This window comes from Micromys minutus, assembly GCF_963924665.1.
Source record: "Micromys minutus genome assembly, chromosome: 8".
NCBI classification, from domain to species: Eukaryota; Metazoa; Chordata; class Mammalia; order Rodentia; family Muridae; genus Micromys; species Micromys minutus.
The window spans coordinates 11563959-11580296 of NC_137977.1; the positions used below are offsets into that span (position 1 = coordinate 11563959).

General features: G+C 42.0%; 1 protein-coding gene and 1 pseudogene across 17 annotated transcripts in view; both read left to right on the forward strand.

Annotated features, from left to right (window-relative positions):
* DTNA (dystrobrevin alpha) overlaps window positions 1-16338 on the forward strand; it is a 230065-nt gene that overhangs the window by 155016 nt on the left and 58711 nt on the right. For all 16 annotated transcript variants that reach the window (XM_080919893.1, XM_080919895.1, XM_080919885.1 and 13 more), the window contains exons 7-10: window positions 4909-5063; window positions 7024-7129; window positions 9109-9275; window positions 13599-13723. In XM_080919893.1, the coding sequence (XP_080776019.1) occupies window positions 4909-5063; window positions 7024-7129; window positions 9109-9275; window positions 13599-13723 (553 nt within the window). The remainder of the gene's footprint in view (window positions 1-4908; window positions 5064-7023; window positions 7130-9108; window positions 9276-13598; window positions 13724-16338) is intronic.
* Window positions 9328-13108, forward strand: LOC308423690 (targeting protein for Xklp2-like; annotated as a pseudogene). Its single transcript has 2 exons — window positions 9328-9345; window positions 11432-13108. The product of its transcript is annotated as a targeting protein for Xklp2-like (transcript).

Here is a 16338-nt window from a genome sequence, read left to right on the forward strand (position 1 = left end):
CCAGTGTGTCTCCATACAAGCACATGTGCATACACACATACTCCCATCTATGTGTGCAAGTGTACTTTGGTACATGGATGATGGAAGCCAGAAGACAACCTTAGTTGTCTCATTATGGAGAAATTTTGTCTGTATGATTTGAAACAGGATTTCGAATCAGCCCGGAGCTCACTAATTAAACTAAACTGGCTGGCAAGTGAGTTCCAAGGGTCCTTGTGTTTCTGCCTTCCTAGTGCTAAAATTACAAGCATGCTCTGCCACCGCTAGCATGTTTACATAATTCTGTGGACCAAATGAAGATCTCATGCTTACAAGCCGAACACTATAACAACTCAGCCAACACTCCAACCCCAAGTATCTAGATCTTAAAGAAACTCAAAAGCCAAGGATATAAGCCTAGGATGTCATATTTGTCTATAGTCTCTAAGTGTTTTGTTTGTCTGTGTTGGGTTGAGGGGGCGCTTGTTTGCTTGCTTGCTTTAGTCAGAAGACCCACGCTATAGCATATACCTTGCATTCATCAAATGTCTCTCTCTGATTGGGTTGATCTGCCTTCACAACTGCTTCCAGCCTTGCTTTAAATCCTTCATTATGTCCTTTGATATCATCCAGACACAATCTGAACTGCATAGCAGAAGTCCGAAGGCTTTTTATATCTGGTGTCAGCATCTCCTCTGCCCTGGTTCCCTGACCCCACTACCAGGCTCTTCAAGAATACTTGAGAACATTGTGCTTACCTACTGCCCTTTGTCCTGTTTCCTTAAACCTATTCCCTCCTCTCTGATGTTTGCCCAGTGGTTTTCACACTTTGCCCTGACCAGCCCCTCCCTCTGCATCCACGCTGTTCTTCCCGTACTCACACCAAAGCGTTACAATCTGTGTTGTTCTATGTGGCATCCTTCCGGCTTTTCTCAGTCGGCCAGGCCTCCCGATCTTGGTTTCCCCTGTATTACTGGTGAGGGCAACGTTACCCATTTACTGTGTGTCATGTTGATTGCAACTGAATGAGCCAATGAAGGCAAATTCCTGTTATGGTGCTCCAGGAAGCACAAAGGGGCTTATAGTATGATTCTGAGCCACTCCCATGGGGGATTTCACATGAATGAATAATGTCAGCAACAGAAAGTATGCAATATGAAATTATTGTGAAGATATCTAAAATATATGCACTGTGTCCCACATGTGAAGTGTTATCCTGAATGTTTTGTGTCTATTATCTGATTGAATCCTTGAAATAATCTTGCATTATATATATATACATATATATGCATATATATACACATATATAGCAAGCTTATCACCTAAAGCTAAAAACTAAAATACAAACATGAATTATTTTCTTAACGCCGGAGTTCTTTCACATTATTTTGATGACCCGAGTAAACCATTTATCACCACTTGCTGATGGTGTCTGTGGTGTATACTTACTTTAGCTCTGACTTAGACAGCCTTCCTCAACACAGATAAAGTTCACCTTAGTGTCCAGTGTGTGGAAGGTCACTATGAGTACGGGTTCTGTTCTAGTTAGAGATTAAATTCATGACTTTTCACTGTGACCAAATAAATTTTTAAAAGACAGCTACACTGAGAGCCACGTGAGAGCAGGATATGATCCTGTCCATAGTGGGGAGAGCGTGGACTAGCTTGTCCATATGATGTCAGATCAGGAAGCATGAGGAGCCATCAGGGGAACTGGAGGTGAGATGTCCTTTAAGCTCCACCCATGGCAGCTTATATCTGCACCACGCCTCCCACCCCAGATGTTCCATGGCCTATCAACGAATCCCAAGCAGCTACATTCCAAGTATTCACAGATGGGCTTGGTGAGAGGGAATAGTTTACATTCAGACCAGTACAGAAAGGTTGCCTAAAAGCCCAGGTAATATCAGAGATGACCAGGCTTAGGAAATCAATGTCTCAGAAGATCAGGAGACAGGGTGACCCTGCTAGAACCAGCCCACCTGCTTCAAAGCAAGCAAGATGGCAGCTCCCCTGGAAAAGCCAGTCTGAATTTTCCCAAGTTTCCTTTTATCTCTGTCCATTGGAATGTTTCAGCTTCTACATGTAAAATTAATCAACATGTTTTCCTGCCAGCAGCCTCCTTTTTATTTATTTGTTCTTGGCCCGTTTGACTAGTGTCTGAGTTAAAAATTCTGCCAGCAAACAACATTGCACGGGTGGCAAGGATAGCACTTTGGCTCAAACTGAATTTCTTTTTCAATTGACATAAAATTATTTGTATTCGCTACTTATAATGCTTTTTGCACATCAATGCACTGTGAAATCGTTAAATGTATCTGGTTAACATGTGTATCATTTTATGCAATGTTTTGTGATGAGAACTGCACTCATCAACTGTATTAACACATTCCTCATCACCCTGTCATCCCGCTGTCCAGCCTCTCTCTTGAACTTGTTCCTTCTTGAACTTGTTCCATAGCAGTAACTACACATTCCTTGATGACACATTCTGGGTCCAACTGTCCTTTAAGCGCCCCAGGCTCTGGGAATCTCCCTTCTACACTCTGCTTCTGAAATCAGCATGTTTACCTTCCACATGAGTCTGACTATGTAATACTTGCCTTTGTGCATGTGACGCATTTCACTTAACAGAATGTAGCCGATCACACCGTTGCAGATGGTAAGAGTTCCTCCTTTCAAGGCTGAACAATACTCCCCTGGGGATATGCCCCCTTATTTATTCGTTCATCCGTTCAGCTTGGCTTGATTGTGCGTCTTTACTGTTGTAGGGATTTTATGATAAACATGGAAGCAAAGATATTTCATCAACAAACTAGTTTTGTTTAGATATATATTGGGTATTCATCTAAAGTTATATCTAAATAAAACTAATTTGTTGATCTTCCTGTGGGGTCCCTACCCCTTAAGAGGCCATAATCCCTTCTCCTATTCTTCCATAAGAGCCACAAGCTCTATCTATTGTTTCACTGTGGGTGTCTGCATCTCTGTGATTCATTTAGTGTGTGGCACCTCTCAGAGGACAGCCATGCAAGACACTTGTCTGCAAGCATAGCAGTCACATTAATAGTGTCAGGGATTTGTGCTTGTCTGTGGGATGGGTCTCAAGTTGGGCTGGTTTCTGGTTGGCTGTTCCCTCAGTCTCTGCTCCAGCCCAGTAATAGAATCACTGAACCATGTAGTGATTTTTTTAACAGTGTTACTTGCTTCCACAATGACTGAAATTTTTATTTCCAGCACCAGCTTACAACTATTCCCTTTTGTTCAAGTCCTTTCCAACAATTGTTCTCCTTGTACTTTCTGCCATTTCTTGCTGGAGAATCTACCAGACAATGGCTTCCACTTGCATTTTATTAGATGATCACTGGCACCGAGCATTTCTACAGACCTCTCACTAACTGTGTACCCTCCTCCAGAGAATGTCTCTTTGGCTCTTCTGTCTGCTTTTGGGCAGCCTTTGTTCTTACTGTTGGGTTATTTGAGTTGCTTGTTTATTTTGGGGTACTAACCTCAAAATCTCTACAATATCACAATTAATATCAATTGTGAAACATCATTGTATCTGGAAGATTTAAAATGAGTCAAGTCACACCCTAAAAGCATATTCTATCGAAAGCTTGTAACATGTGTAACGAGTAATGACTGTATAAATGGAGTGTCCTCTGGTTACATTTTGACCTTGAGAAGATGATTTTGAAACTCAAAGTGAACAGAGGTAGCTCACTGGTCTTACTGAACTTTGTCCTGCAGCTCCACTGGCTGAGTGACATCTACTGAATGTTAGACAAACTAATGGCAAATCCTCTCCTCCTGCTGATTCCATGTGGATTATGAAGCACCTTGGGAACTGAGCTGTTAGTGCTCATTGAGATCACATCATGGCAGGACGGAGACAGGCTCAGTGGAGCCAGCAGTAATGTGGGAAATCATCAGAAACCACAGTCTTACCTCGTAGATCAGACAGGCGTCTCTTCACTACACAGAGACCCATCCTGATCAGTCTCATTCCTCCCACGCTGTCAGACAGTGTAATTTACCAATCTTTTCTGCCTCTGTGGGAACTTACTCAAGAGTTGGTGCTTTTTTCTGTTGTACCCTTTATTTTTCAAGTATATTAAGTCAACCCCCAAGATTTTGTTAATGGTACAAATGGTTAAGTTTCTAATCAGATAAGTGACACATGCAACTCCCCCAATTTTATAGTGGTAATTTCATTCTGTTTCCTAAGAGGCTGGCATCTTTGTCTTCCCTTTTGGTTGCCATAATAAAATGTCCTAGCAGCAACAACTTCAGGAAGAAAGAGTTTCTCTTGGTTTGTGATTCCCGAGGGATTCAGCTGAGGGTAGAGAATGTATTTTGGCAGGAACAGAACACCAGCCTGGTACATTGAATCGGCAGTCCAGTGGCAAAGAAAGAACAGGAAGTGAAGCCAGGCAAGAGAACCCCCGAGTCTGCCCACACCGACCAACTACATCAAGCAAGGCTCCACTTCCGAGGATTCCACAGTCTTCCCAAACCGTACCACCTGATGGTAGATGGGGACCAGGTATTCAAACTCATGAGCCTATGGGAACTACTTCACATTCAAACTGTAACAGTGTGCATTGCATCTACAAAACCTTTCTTTACAGCATTATATGTAAGTTGATAATTAACCTCATGAAGAAATATATTCTGTCTTTTGAAAAGATATTAACATTGCCTAAATTATAAATCGCCTTCAAACAGGTACCACATATAGCAAGATCCTCTTTTGAAACAAGAAGAAAACACTGGATATCATGCAGAAACTGTTCCAGCAGGAAAAAAAATAGTTTTTATATTATGTTTCCACAAATTATATGCCTCTGCATTCTTTGTGTCAGAGCTGTTGAGATAGAACTTTAGAATGTTTATGTGGTAAACATCTTCAGCCTTTCTTTCCACCAGATATTTTCTCAATGATCTCTGACTCCAGTGGAGTGATGGTTTATGGAAGATACGACCAGTTCCTTCGGGAAGTTCTCAAACTACCCACAGCAGTTTTTGAAGGTCCTTCATTTGGTTACACAGAACAGTCAGCCAGATCCTGTTTCTCCCAACAGGTGACTTTCTAAAGAAAACCTTAAAGACACTGTTATTTTATTTCTGTGCCCGACTTCCGGGCTCAGAAGCCATATTCTTCTTCATGGCCGCAGACTGGGGTATAGTTTTCCAGCCTTTGATGAGTGAGTGACCTGTGATCCAGCAACTAACAATATACCTGAATAGTAATAATACCGGGTGCTCACTAGACAAGAGCCAGACAGACTTCAAGCTTATTATTTCTACTGCATAATTTAGTCTTTGCAGCAACATATACCCTTGATGCCTTGGTCATTAATATCTCTATGTTACCATAAGGACTGAACTCTCACTTAGCTCCCAAATGAGATATGCTGGACCCCACACTAAGGCTTGCCAGTGTCCATCAAAGAAACAGGAGTCCTCTCACGTGGCTCGCTACTGTCCATGTGGGCCAATACATGATGAACACTGCTTCCTACATCTTTCACAATATAACATAGTGATACTTTAGACCTGGTTGCTGGGGAAGGCTTAGTTGAACGCATCTGCATCTTAGACCTCTATGGAAAGACCATATGTTGATTCCCCAAAACAATTCAGTGGTAGGTTCTAAGTGTGAAAACATGTAGTATTTGTCTTTCTATACCTGACCTTCAAGCTTTAAAAAACTTGTATGTTTAAAAACAATTAGATATGGCCTTCTCATGCTAAAAATTTCCCTCAAAATTCCCTAAAGAGTGTGCTATGACATCAATATGACTGAGTGACCAAAGCAGATAAATATAGTTATCTGAAAAATTGAAAAGTGACCAATGTAAATACAAGTCCACTTTATTTCTGCTTTAATGTTTTGTAACCACAGTTTTAAAGGCTAAAATCTGGGTGCAGAGAGGTGCACCGGAGAGATGGCTCAGGGGTTAATAGCACTGGCTGTTCTTACAGAGGCCCTGGGTTTGATTCCCAGCACCCACGAGGAGGCTCCTAACTCTCTGTAACTCTAGTCCTAGGTTATCTCACTCCTTCTGGCCCTCCTGGGTCCCCATGTGGTACACAGACATACATGCAAGAAAGCCTTCATACTCCCATACACATAATAGAAATAAATAAGTAGAGCTGATTCCAAACGTGTTTGAAATATTTTCTTGGGAAAAAGTCCATACAATGTAGAATGATAGCTTTGAAGGAAACATTTTCTGGATATATCAATTCTGATATCTTTTTAAAATAGTCTTCCAATAATCTATGCACTGTATATCTAAAAGGAACATATAAGCTCAGTAAAAATCTTAAACTAATTAAGGTTATGAAGAAAGACTAAACCTACTAAGTTTCTATTAGTAAGAAATTCAGTGGATCCAGAATCAGTTATTGGTGAGACCCAAGTTCACCCTAAGCTATGGGCCTTAAAAACACTATACCTCTCTGGGATTCATTATTGCTAACCTGTTAGCATTCTATCCACTTTGACATTCTGGTTCAAGCTTTCAAATAGTTTCAGCATTTGACCACACAATTTCTTCTACTTCCAAAATCCAACAGGACCAGTCCTATTAGCCACCAAACATCCAGTGTATAAGAAACTGGGGAAACTACAAAGGGAAATCGTTGCAAACAGCTCAACCCGCAGAGAAGCCCATCGTATTGAGGCACCACTGAGTTAGAACCTGTAGAGGTTTTAGCTCTTTCACCTTCCCAGTTTATCTTCCCTGCCCCTTATCTCTGAGAGTGATTGATTGGCTGACTCAGGGATGACTGAGACTCTTCTGACTGGCTACCCTCTCAGGCTCAGTGGAGATGACCTGGTCTCGTGTAATTTTAGCACAAGAAACACTGATGTTTCCAGTTCTAAACTGGTGTAGCAACACCCTTTGGCACGTTCTGTCCCTCCCTACATGAGGGGTTGATTGAATGATTTATTTCTTTGTTATCAGTTGATAGCACCTGAGTTGGAATTGTTCCCTGAGCTATGCTTTTGTGGTTTTTCTGTCGCTGGTGCAGAAAAAGGTCACCTTGAATGGCTTCTTGGACACTCTCATGTCAGACCCTCCTCCACAGTGTCTGGTATGGCTGCCTCTTCTGCATCGACTGGCAAATGTAGAAAATGGTGAGTAATTACTGCTGAGCCAGAACACTACTCAAGTTCCTCAAATTCAATCATAAAGTCTACACTTATGAAGTCCATGACAGTTTTAGGGAAATTTGTTTAGTGGATCATTTAACGAAACCACCTCCTGACCCACCAAACCTTATATGATACAAAATTAGGAAGAGGAATGCCAAAATAATGATGGTGACAGTGATGATGATGGTGATGGTGGTGGTGGTGATGATAAATTGTAACTTCAGTTATACGTTATGTGTGTTGAATCAAAAAAGCCCAAGTAAAGGATTTGTTTTAGAGGGGAATGTCCTCTGCTGGCATCTACAGCCATCTTTCCCAAAGCAATCACACATGAATAGGTGACAGCAATAAATGACAGCAACTTGTTCACCTTCAAGTGCCTGTTCAATGTTGTGTCTATTAAGTAAATCTCTTTTAAAGACAAGAGTGATTAAATTTCACTGTGTGTTTCTTTTCAAAAATAGCAAAGGTTTTTAAAATAAGGGATGTTTGCCATTGACATATCCAGATTTAAATATAAAATACAACCTAAAACACTGTTTATAAAATTTACACTCAGAACAGACTAGGGCCCCCATTTAATGCTTGTAGTTTTACTGTCAAACTGCACAATCTCTCCAGATTGAACAGAAAATCATGCACCCCATCTCTATGTGTTGTTTTAATATACACTGGAGATAATGGTGGCTTTGTTTTGAATTCTCACTTGGAATTTTTACCATCTGACTCTATTGTCTCTCAATATTTCTAAGTTTATTTTGAACAAAATTTAGAGAATAAATTTGCTAGTTCCTTTGCAATTACTGACAATCACATATATGCAATTACCTGTAAGGACATGCAGTGAGACAGGATGGGTTCAGAGTTCTGGTGGGCATTCCAGGAGCCGTGTGACAGTCAGGACTCTGTGAAGGAGCTGTGATTTCAGCTCTGACCTCTCAGTGCTTCCTGTTATCAGAGATCTGTCTCTTAGACACACGGCCAGAGCAGTTACCCAGACTTACCTCATACCCCTGGCTTTCCCAGGAGCCAGAAGAGGAGCTTGGTGTGCTCCATAATTACCCACTCAAGAACGCATCATGTTCTTTTCTCCTATTTTACCGTTTCACCATTATTTATTCTCATCTGGATTGCTTTTCTTGCCCAATTAGTAAGATGACAACAGCAACACAAAAGGTTGTTGCTGCTGCTGCTCCTCTTTTAGTATCTTTAGCTCATGGCATGAAGACAATTTGGATTTGATTGTGTATTAGCTTCAACCTCAAAGACATTGCTTGGCCATCTTGGCTCTTCATGTTTCCTAGCAAAGGAAGGGAAGTGTCTCTCAAACAGTCTAAGTCAGATCTGTGTTCAAGTAAGTGTGTGTGTGTGTGTGTGTGTGTGTGTGTGTGTTGGATAAAGGTGATGTCACTCATTAAATAAGCCCATTAGTTACTCTATTATTTTTAAGAACTCAGTTCTCTTATATAATTTTCTATTCCCCCATTTCCTTTCTTTTTCTCCCTCCTATTTTCTACTTCATTAACACCTGCCCTTGCCTACTGGGTACTTAACTGTAACCAGCCACTCTTGCTTCTGTGTCATTATGACCTCTGCTTGGCTCCTGGAGATGATATGGAATAAAGACGAGTCAGTTTAGATAATTCACATTCTTAATACATAATAAATAGGGGTAGACAGAGCAAAGGTCATTGCAGCAATTTGTGTTTCTAGAGGACATTTATTCTTCATCCTATTTTATACCTACTCCCCTCTTCCCCCCCACATACAAAGCTGCACATGCTTGAAAAGTGGAGTCCCAGGAATAATCTACACGATTCTCACAGTTAAAATTCATCATGGTGTGAAATCAGCAGAGCATACAGTTAAAACCTAGAATTCCATGAGAGTTGTGTTTTTCTTTAGTGTAGTTCACACTTCGGTTTTTTTTTTTTTTTTTTTTCCTCATTTACTTCCGCTAGTCTTCCATCCAGTTGAGTGTTCCTACTGTCACAGCGAGAGCATGATGGGATTTCGATACCGATGCCAACAGTGTCACAACTACCAGCTTTGCCAGGACTGCTTCTGGAGGGGCCATGCTGGAGGGTCCCATAGCAACCAGCACCAGATGAAGGAGTATACTTCGTGGGTAAGTGACGTTCAGGCACTGCTTAAAGGTGGGTATGGGATTGTTATCCGGGATGCAGAGGATGAGCAGGGTGAGTAAGTTCCTCTGAGGCTGTGATGAGAACCAGAGTAAAAGGTAACTCATGGAAAGGACGCCCAGGTCTCTCTGCGGTCATCACTTAGGGAAGTCAGGGCAGGAACCAAAGCAGAGGCCATGGAAGAACCTTGTTTATTAGCTTTCTCTCATGGCTTGCTCAACCTGTTCTCTTATAGCACCCAGGACCACAGAGGGCTGGACCCTTCCACAGCAATCATTAATCAAGGAAATGCCCTGCAGACTTGCCAATCGGATGATCTGATGGGAGCATTTTCTCAGTTTCGGTCCCCTCTTCCTAGATGACCCTGACTTGTGTCAAGTTGACCAAAACCACAGACAACAAACAAAACCAAAAAATTACAATGATGATGGAATTAAGAGCAAACTTAACTTCTATTTCAATGTTCCTTCCCGTTGCCTGCCATTTCTGATCTTATTGGGACTTCTTACTGTTTGTATCTGAGCTGAGTGTGGCTTCCTGAGACTTAAAATACTAGAAGGACCAAACTTTGATTCTTCTTGGGATATAGGTAGGTCAGAGCTGACCTAACCAACAGAAAGGCAGGCAGGCCTGTGTCTGGCTTACTGTACTGTAAAGTACACATTTTGCTATCTTTCACTTTGCTTTGTTTCTATGCATATTTTTTAAGTACTGTATGTGTTTTTTAAAGATTCCTATTTTTTTCCTAGTGCCTCACTAGACGGGTATATGAGAACGTGTGCTCAACAGCACCTGGTACAGTTTCAGGCTTTTTTTTCAGGGAGTAGCGAGAGGAATTTGTAGTTTTAAAATCATCTTTTCATAGTGTGAGAGGTTGACTTGTGCCCTGTGCATGCCCAGGTGACAGTAGCATTGTGTGTCCAGGTGACAGTAACACGTGGTGCTTGGTCTGCAGAGCAGTGGCACTGGTGAGCTTACTCTTTGTGTGGCTCACCATTTTGTGATCTACCTCAATCAAACTCCAAGTTCAGTTCTCATGCTGTGTCCTACAATTATAGGTTTGTGCCTGGATTAGTGGCTGTTGGCTGTAACATCAGCCGTGCCAATTGAACCACACAAATTGGTTCAAGCACAAGAATGCAAAGTTATATGTGTTATTATATTGACAAATCATTCATGGAGGCTTTGTGTAAAGCATAACTTAATAAATATTTTATTCACACAAATGTGTGTGGCTTCCTGAAAAGACATGTACAAACATCTACCTACCCAATGGGAATTTGGCTGCCTCCTGACTTCCCTCTCTCAGATGGGTTCTCAGCTCCTTCCTCTTACCCCTTAAGATTTTTCCAGAGAGTTCTAGTGGCCCCCTAAACCTCAACACATTTCCCTACACAATGAATGCTTCCACTCAGAACAGCACTTGCAGGGACTGCAGCCAGAGATGGGTACCCCGATGGCTCATTCCAGCATGCAGTCACTGCAGCCAGAGATGGGTACCCGATGGCTCGTTCCAGCATGTAGTCACAGCCCCTCACAAACTTCCTGACTTGGAGGGCAGGTGCTCAAAACAGAATTTATCAAGTAATGAATGGATCAAGAAATGAGTGGAGTCTTCCCCTAGCAGCCTTCAGATGAAGATGTAGAACTCTCACCTCTGCCTGCACCATGCCTGCCTGGATGCTGCCATGTTCCTGCCTTGATGATAATGGATGAAGCCTCTGAACCTGTTCTTCATGAGAAGAGTCTGCCAGAGTGCAAGAATTCAAGATACTTGAGGACGTGACTGTAGTTTTGAGGCGAGGTTGTAAGAAGTAGGCTTGAGAGACATTTACTATAGGTCAGAAGACAATCTATTGAGTAGAGTATTAGAATCCTTCCAAAAACTTGTTTGTCTGCACTAAGTGAGGGTATTGTTTTGAGTCCTGACTGCTTACTCTTTTGATGCCCCCCCCACTGACTTTATCAATTTTTCATCTCTGGATGCTGAAGAGGACACTGAAAATATAGACTGATGGTTTGTTGACAAGGCCAACTTGGAGAACAAGTTTCTTTGGCAGAGTGAAATAGGAGTACCTTTACTGGGAAGACTTCCTTGAGAAAAGCCAAACTTCAACAAGGCTGTGTTACACCATTGAAGGCAGAAAATCTGTTAGACTCTCTGCTCAGAGGAATTTGGAACAGAAAGAAAAAAAACCACGTTTCCTCTGTTGAAGTGAAAGCGAGAGATGCACTGCTCCCTACCTCTGATTGTTCCCCCAGCAAAAGAATGAAAGTCTCTCATAAAAAGAACGCAGAGGAAGAGAAAGAAGGGCAGTGCTCCAGCTTCCTCAAGAAAGGATGAAGGAGAAACTCTGGAGGAAACCGAGGGCTAACAGGTTCTAACGAGTACTGAGGTGGGGGCGTAGAGAAAAGCTGGGAATGCAGCAGTGGGTGGTGGAGATATGGAAGAAGAATGGAGAGATCACAAAGCTCGTTCTCGCGGGGCCAGGGCAACCTGTGGAGAAATCCATGAGCCAGGTTACCAGAACTTTCACTCCCTCAGGGATGAGCGAATCAAACAACATCCCAAGAACCAGGAAGAGTCTACGGAAGTGAACTTCATGGCTGAACTTCTGAAGTATCCTTCCACTCCTGCCCAGACCAGAGGATGTACTATCATTGACCTTTCGATCTGTCCAAAGGAAAGAACACTTGACAAAGCAGCGTCTACGTATGTGCCCATTGCACAGCAGGTTGAAGCCTTCTGCAAATGAACCCCTGACAGATACCATCTGCAGAACAAGAGAGATGAGAGCTTGTTACCCTCCAACTTTGTGAACAAGATTGCAGAAGACCCCCCCAGACCCCCATACTGCAGACCAATTATCGTGCAAAGGTTGTGACCTGCAAAAGTGCAACAGAGCAGGAGGCAGAGGACCTTGAGAAACTGCAAAGATACAAGTTCAAAGCACGAGAACTTGATCCCAGAATTGTTGAGAGTGGCCCGGTCTTGCCCAAGACACCACCTGTTCAGCCTACTACTCAGCCTGTTGGTTTTGGTTTGGAAATTGAGAAATAAATTCATGAGTAAGAGTCAAAGACAAAAACAAAAGATGAACAATTTGAATTTCATTCCAGACCTTGCCGTACTAAGATCTTGGAAGCTGTTGTGGGTGTTCCTGAAAAGAAAGCAATTCCAGCCGCTGCCCCTAAGGTGCCAGTTTTTGCATTGAAACAGAGACGATGAGGAAGAGAAGAAATAAGAGCTCAACCTGTGTCACATTATGGGGTGCTTTATAAATCCCACATCTCAGAGGCAAGAAATGTGGAGGTGTGCTCTTTCTCCTTAAATACCTGGGACAAAGAACGCCAGTTGCAGAAGGAGAAAAATAAATAAAAGAAATGCAGAAAGGGGAGGTGCCCAAATTCAAGGGACTTCCTGTGCCCCATTTTGACACCATTTAACCTGCCAGAGAAAACAGTAAAGAATGTGCCTCAAGCCATGCCCAAATGCTGAGACATGGAAGCGCCCCTAGAGGAAGAACAGGAGCACCAGACAGAAGCAGATTGCTTCAAGGCTCCACTGAACACTTCCAAGAGCCCTCTGTTCCCAAGAAAGAGGAAAAAATCAGTTGCTGAGAACCCTTCTGGTTCTCTAGTCCAGGAACCTTTTCAGCTGGCCACTGAGAAGAGAGCCAAAGTGCTGCAGGAGATGGAGAAGAAAATGGCTGAAATGGAGGTCTAGAAACTGCAGCTGTTGGAGGAAGCCAGGCAGCAGGAAGCGCAGCAGCAGGAGGAGCTGACCAGGCTCTGGTGCGGTGCTCAAGGCGAATAAGCAAGTACTCAGCAGTGGAGGTGAAGTCCAGGGAGCTGCCCTGACTGTGCCGGCTCCTAAACTCTCCTCTGGCTCCAGTAGAAGCTGCGTCTACAGCACAGGCGGGAGAACACGTTTTCAGACTCACCCACTGTGTGCGGACAACTGTGGATGCCAGGGGGTTGGAGGTCGCTTTACACAGGAACTTCGAAGCTAATGAGACAGCGCTCACTTAGATTTTAATCAAACTTCTTGTAGTTATTTTTCTCAGACATTAGTTGGGCCTCTCCTGATAGTCTTAACCCTGGCTAGGATTTCAAGTGTTCGTTTTGGCATAGTCTACTTTTCACCTAATCACCCCTACTTCCCCTTTCTATGTGTATTTTAAGCATAAAACAAAGGCCGTCAAGTCCTGGGAGAAAAAAGAAATGAGTGAATGAATACAGAACTATTAGTAAAAGTTTAAACTCGTCTGTTAAAGTATATCATCAAGGCTGTTTTCTCTTTCTAGAAATCACCTGCTAAGAAGCTCACAAATGCACTGAGCAAGTCCCTGAGCTGCGCATCAAGCCGTGAGCCTTTGCACCCCATGTTCCCAGACCAGCCGGAGAAGCCACTCAACTTGGCGCACATCGTGTGAGTATCTGTGACTCACGCTCAGATGCAATACTCCTCACTCACACGCGGCTGGAGCCTTCCTACCAAGACAGTTTCACATCGTTTGTCAGGGACCAGGTTTTATTACTTTTTTATTCTTTTTTTTTTCTTTGTGGTTAGCATATAAGGAAATGAGGCTCATTGTAAATTTTGCGTTTATATTATTACACTTCGTCCTTATTCAACCTCCATGGCCGTCCTCTATACCTCTTTCCCTTCTTGCTGGTCCCCTTCACCCCAAATAATTCCCCTTCTATTTCATCACACACACACACACACACACACACACACACACACTTATAAGCTTTAATTTCCTTATGTATAAAAGCAATATAATGCTGACATAGGCCAAACACCCACTAAAACAATATAAAACCCACTGTAGAATGTGGCTAACTTGCCCCCTAAATTCTTTGTTTTTTAAATTATGCTCTAATAAATAAACCAGGAGTGCATCAACAGGGCAGTATCCCAGGGGGACATCTGCTTACAGTGCTACTGCACAGGAGCTGATAGACAAAGTCTATGCTTGCCCTTGGCATCACCAAGGAGACACAACATCCAAGCTGCCCATGAAGGAGCACAAGGTTGAACGAGTATGTGCTGTGTGAATTCTGCTGAGACTCACTTTCCACTGGCTGCTCCCACTGCCAAGCTCTGGGCATGGGGACAGAGAGAGTGGCAGGGTCCTGGGAGCAATGCAGTAAAGCAGAGTGAGATGCTGCCCAGAAGAGCAAGTCACAAGAGTCCCACCAAACTTATCCACAGTCAGCACTCAGGAGTATGTTCGCGCACGTGTGTGTGTGTGTGTGTGTGTGTGTGTGTGTGTGTGTATGTGTGTGTGTGTGTCTCCTCTGTCTGTCTATATACATATGTGTATGTGTTTATATGTATGTGTGTATTAGTGTGTATATATATGTATATATGTATTTGTATATGTGTATGTATATACATATGTGTATGTTTTTATGTATGTGTATATTAGTGTGTATATGTATATATATATGTATTTGTGTATGTATACATGTGTATATTTGTACCTATTTGTGTGTATGTATAAGGTTGTGTGTATGAATGTGTGTATTAGTGTGTATGTGTATGTATATATGTAAATGTATGTGTGAATAGGTGAGTTTGTGTATGCATGTGTATATTTGTGTTTGTCTATATGTGTGTACACATGTGTATATGTGTGTATGCATGTGTCTATACATTATTTTAATGTGCTTTATAAAATATATAACATTTAGTAGCAGGTTCTTTTAGCACAAGTCTTTTATCAAGCACTATACAATGAAAATAAAAAATGAACACTAATAAATATCAAACACTATTACCTCCCTGCACACTCACTGTTTTCGATGTGTTATTTCCAAATGTGACTTAAAACAGAAAGCGCCAGGGCTGACAAGGTGACACAGCAGCTCACAAGTATCTGTAACAAAATCAGTTTCAGGGGACCCAGTAACTTCTGCAAGCCACCCCAGGGACAGGCATGCACGTGTCCACTTACATACATGGAGACAAACACTCATACATACAAAATAAAAATTATAAATAAAATATCTTTTTAAAAAAGTAAAAAGAGGACGATGGTCATAATACAAAAGCATAAATAATATAGATGTTTTTGTTGTTCTTTTTAATTCTCTAGAAAAGACCATACTGAAATAATTTACAAATTATTTTCTTAATAATGGCGCAAACCACATCCTTTCACTGTTTGGACATACGTTTATATACATCTGTCAGTACAAAAATTTCCCATCACACCTCCTAACACACAATAAACTCCCAGGCAGAGGCAGACAGGAGACAGTGGGTGTGGATTAGGAGTGTTACCGGGCATATTGTGTCATGCACTGAGTGGCCTAGAGGTTGAAGTATTGAGAATTACAGCACAAACTCAAAATAAAGCATTTGAGGTATTCTTTAGTATAAAAAGTATATTAATTTATAGATGACTATCAAAATTTCAGAGTTACTATTTAAGAAAAAACTGCATAAAGTGAATATTCTGAGCAGATAGACACACGTCCTCGTGTGAGACGGAGCATGTCCGTGTTAGCAAGCCCATGTGTTCGCAGTGTAATACTGTCCTCTTCAAGGCGCATCTTGCTGTGCTTGTGTGAAAACCTGGTGTCACTTTTCTAAAAGATGTACCCAGTCATGAGCAAAGAAAAAAGTCGTTATAAGGTCCATAAGTATAAACTGAAGCAAAACCACAAGGCTTTTGCTTAATTAATACACAATAAATTAATTAGAAAATATTTTTATTAAGGCTATTTAAAGCTCCAAATTCTAGCTATGGAAAACATCAGAATTATAAGGGCAATAAAACTGTGTAACTAAACAAACAGGTTTCACGAGACTGAATCAATAGAACATTTAAACAGCCGGGTGGGGTGGCACACAGGAGGAAGAGGCACGTAGATCTCTATGAGTTCGAGGCCAGCCTGGACGAGGTGGCGAGTTCTAGGCCAGTCGGGGTTACAAACTGAGACCCTGTCTCAAAAAGGAACAACTACAAAAACTCAGGTTGTAGGACTGCTAACTCAAGAACAAGCACAGCCGAATACAGAAATGATGCGTGA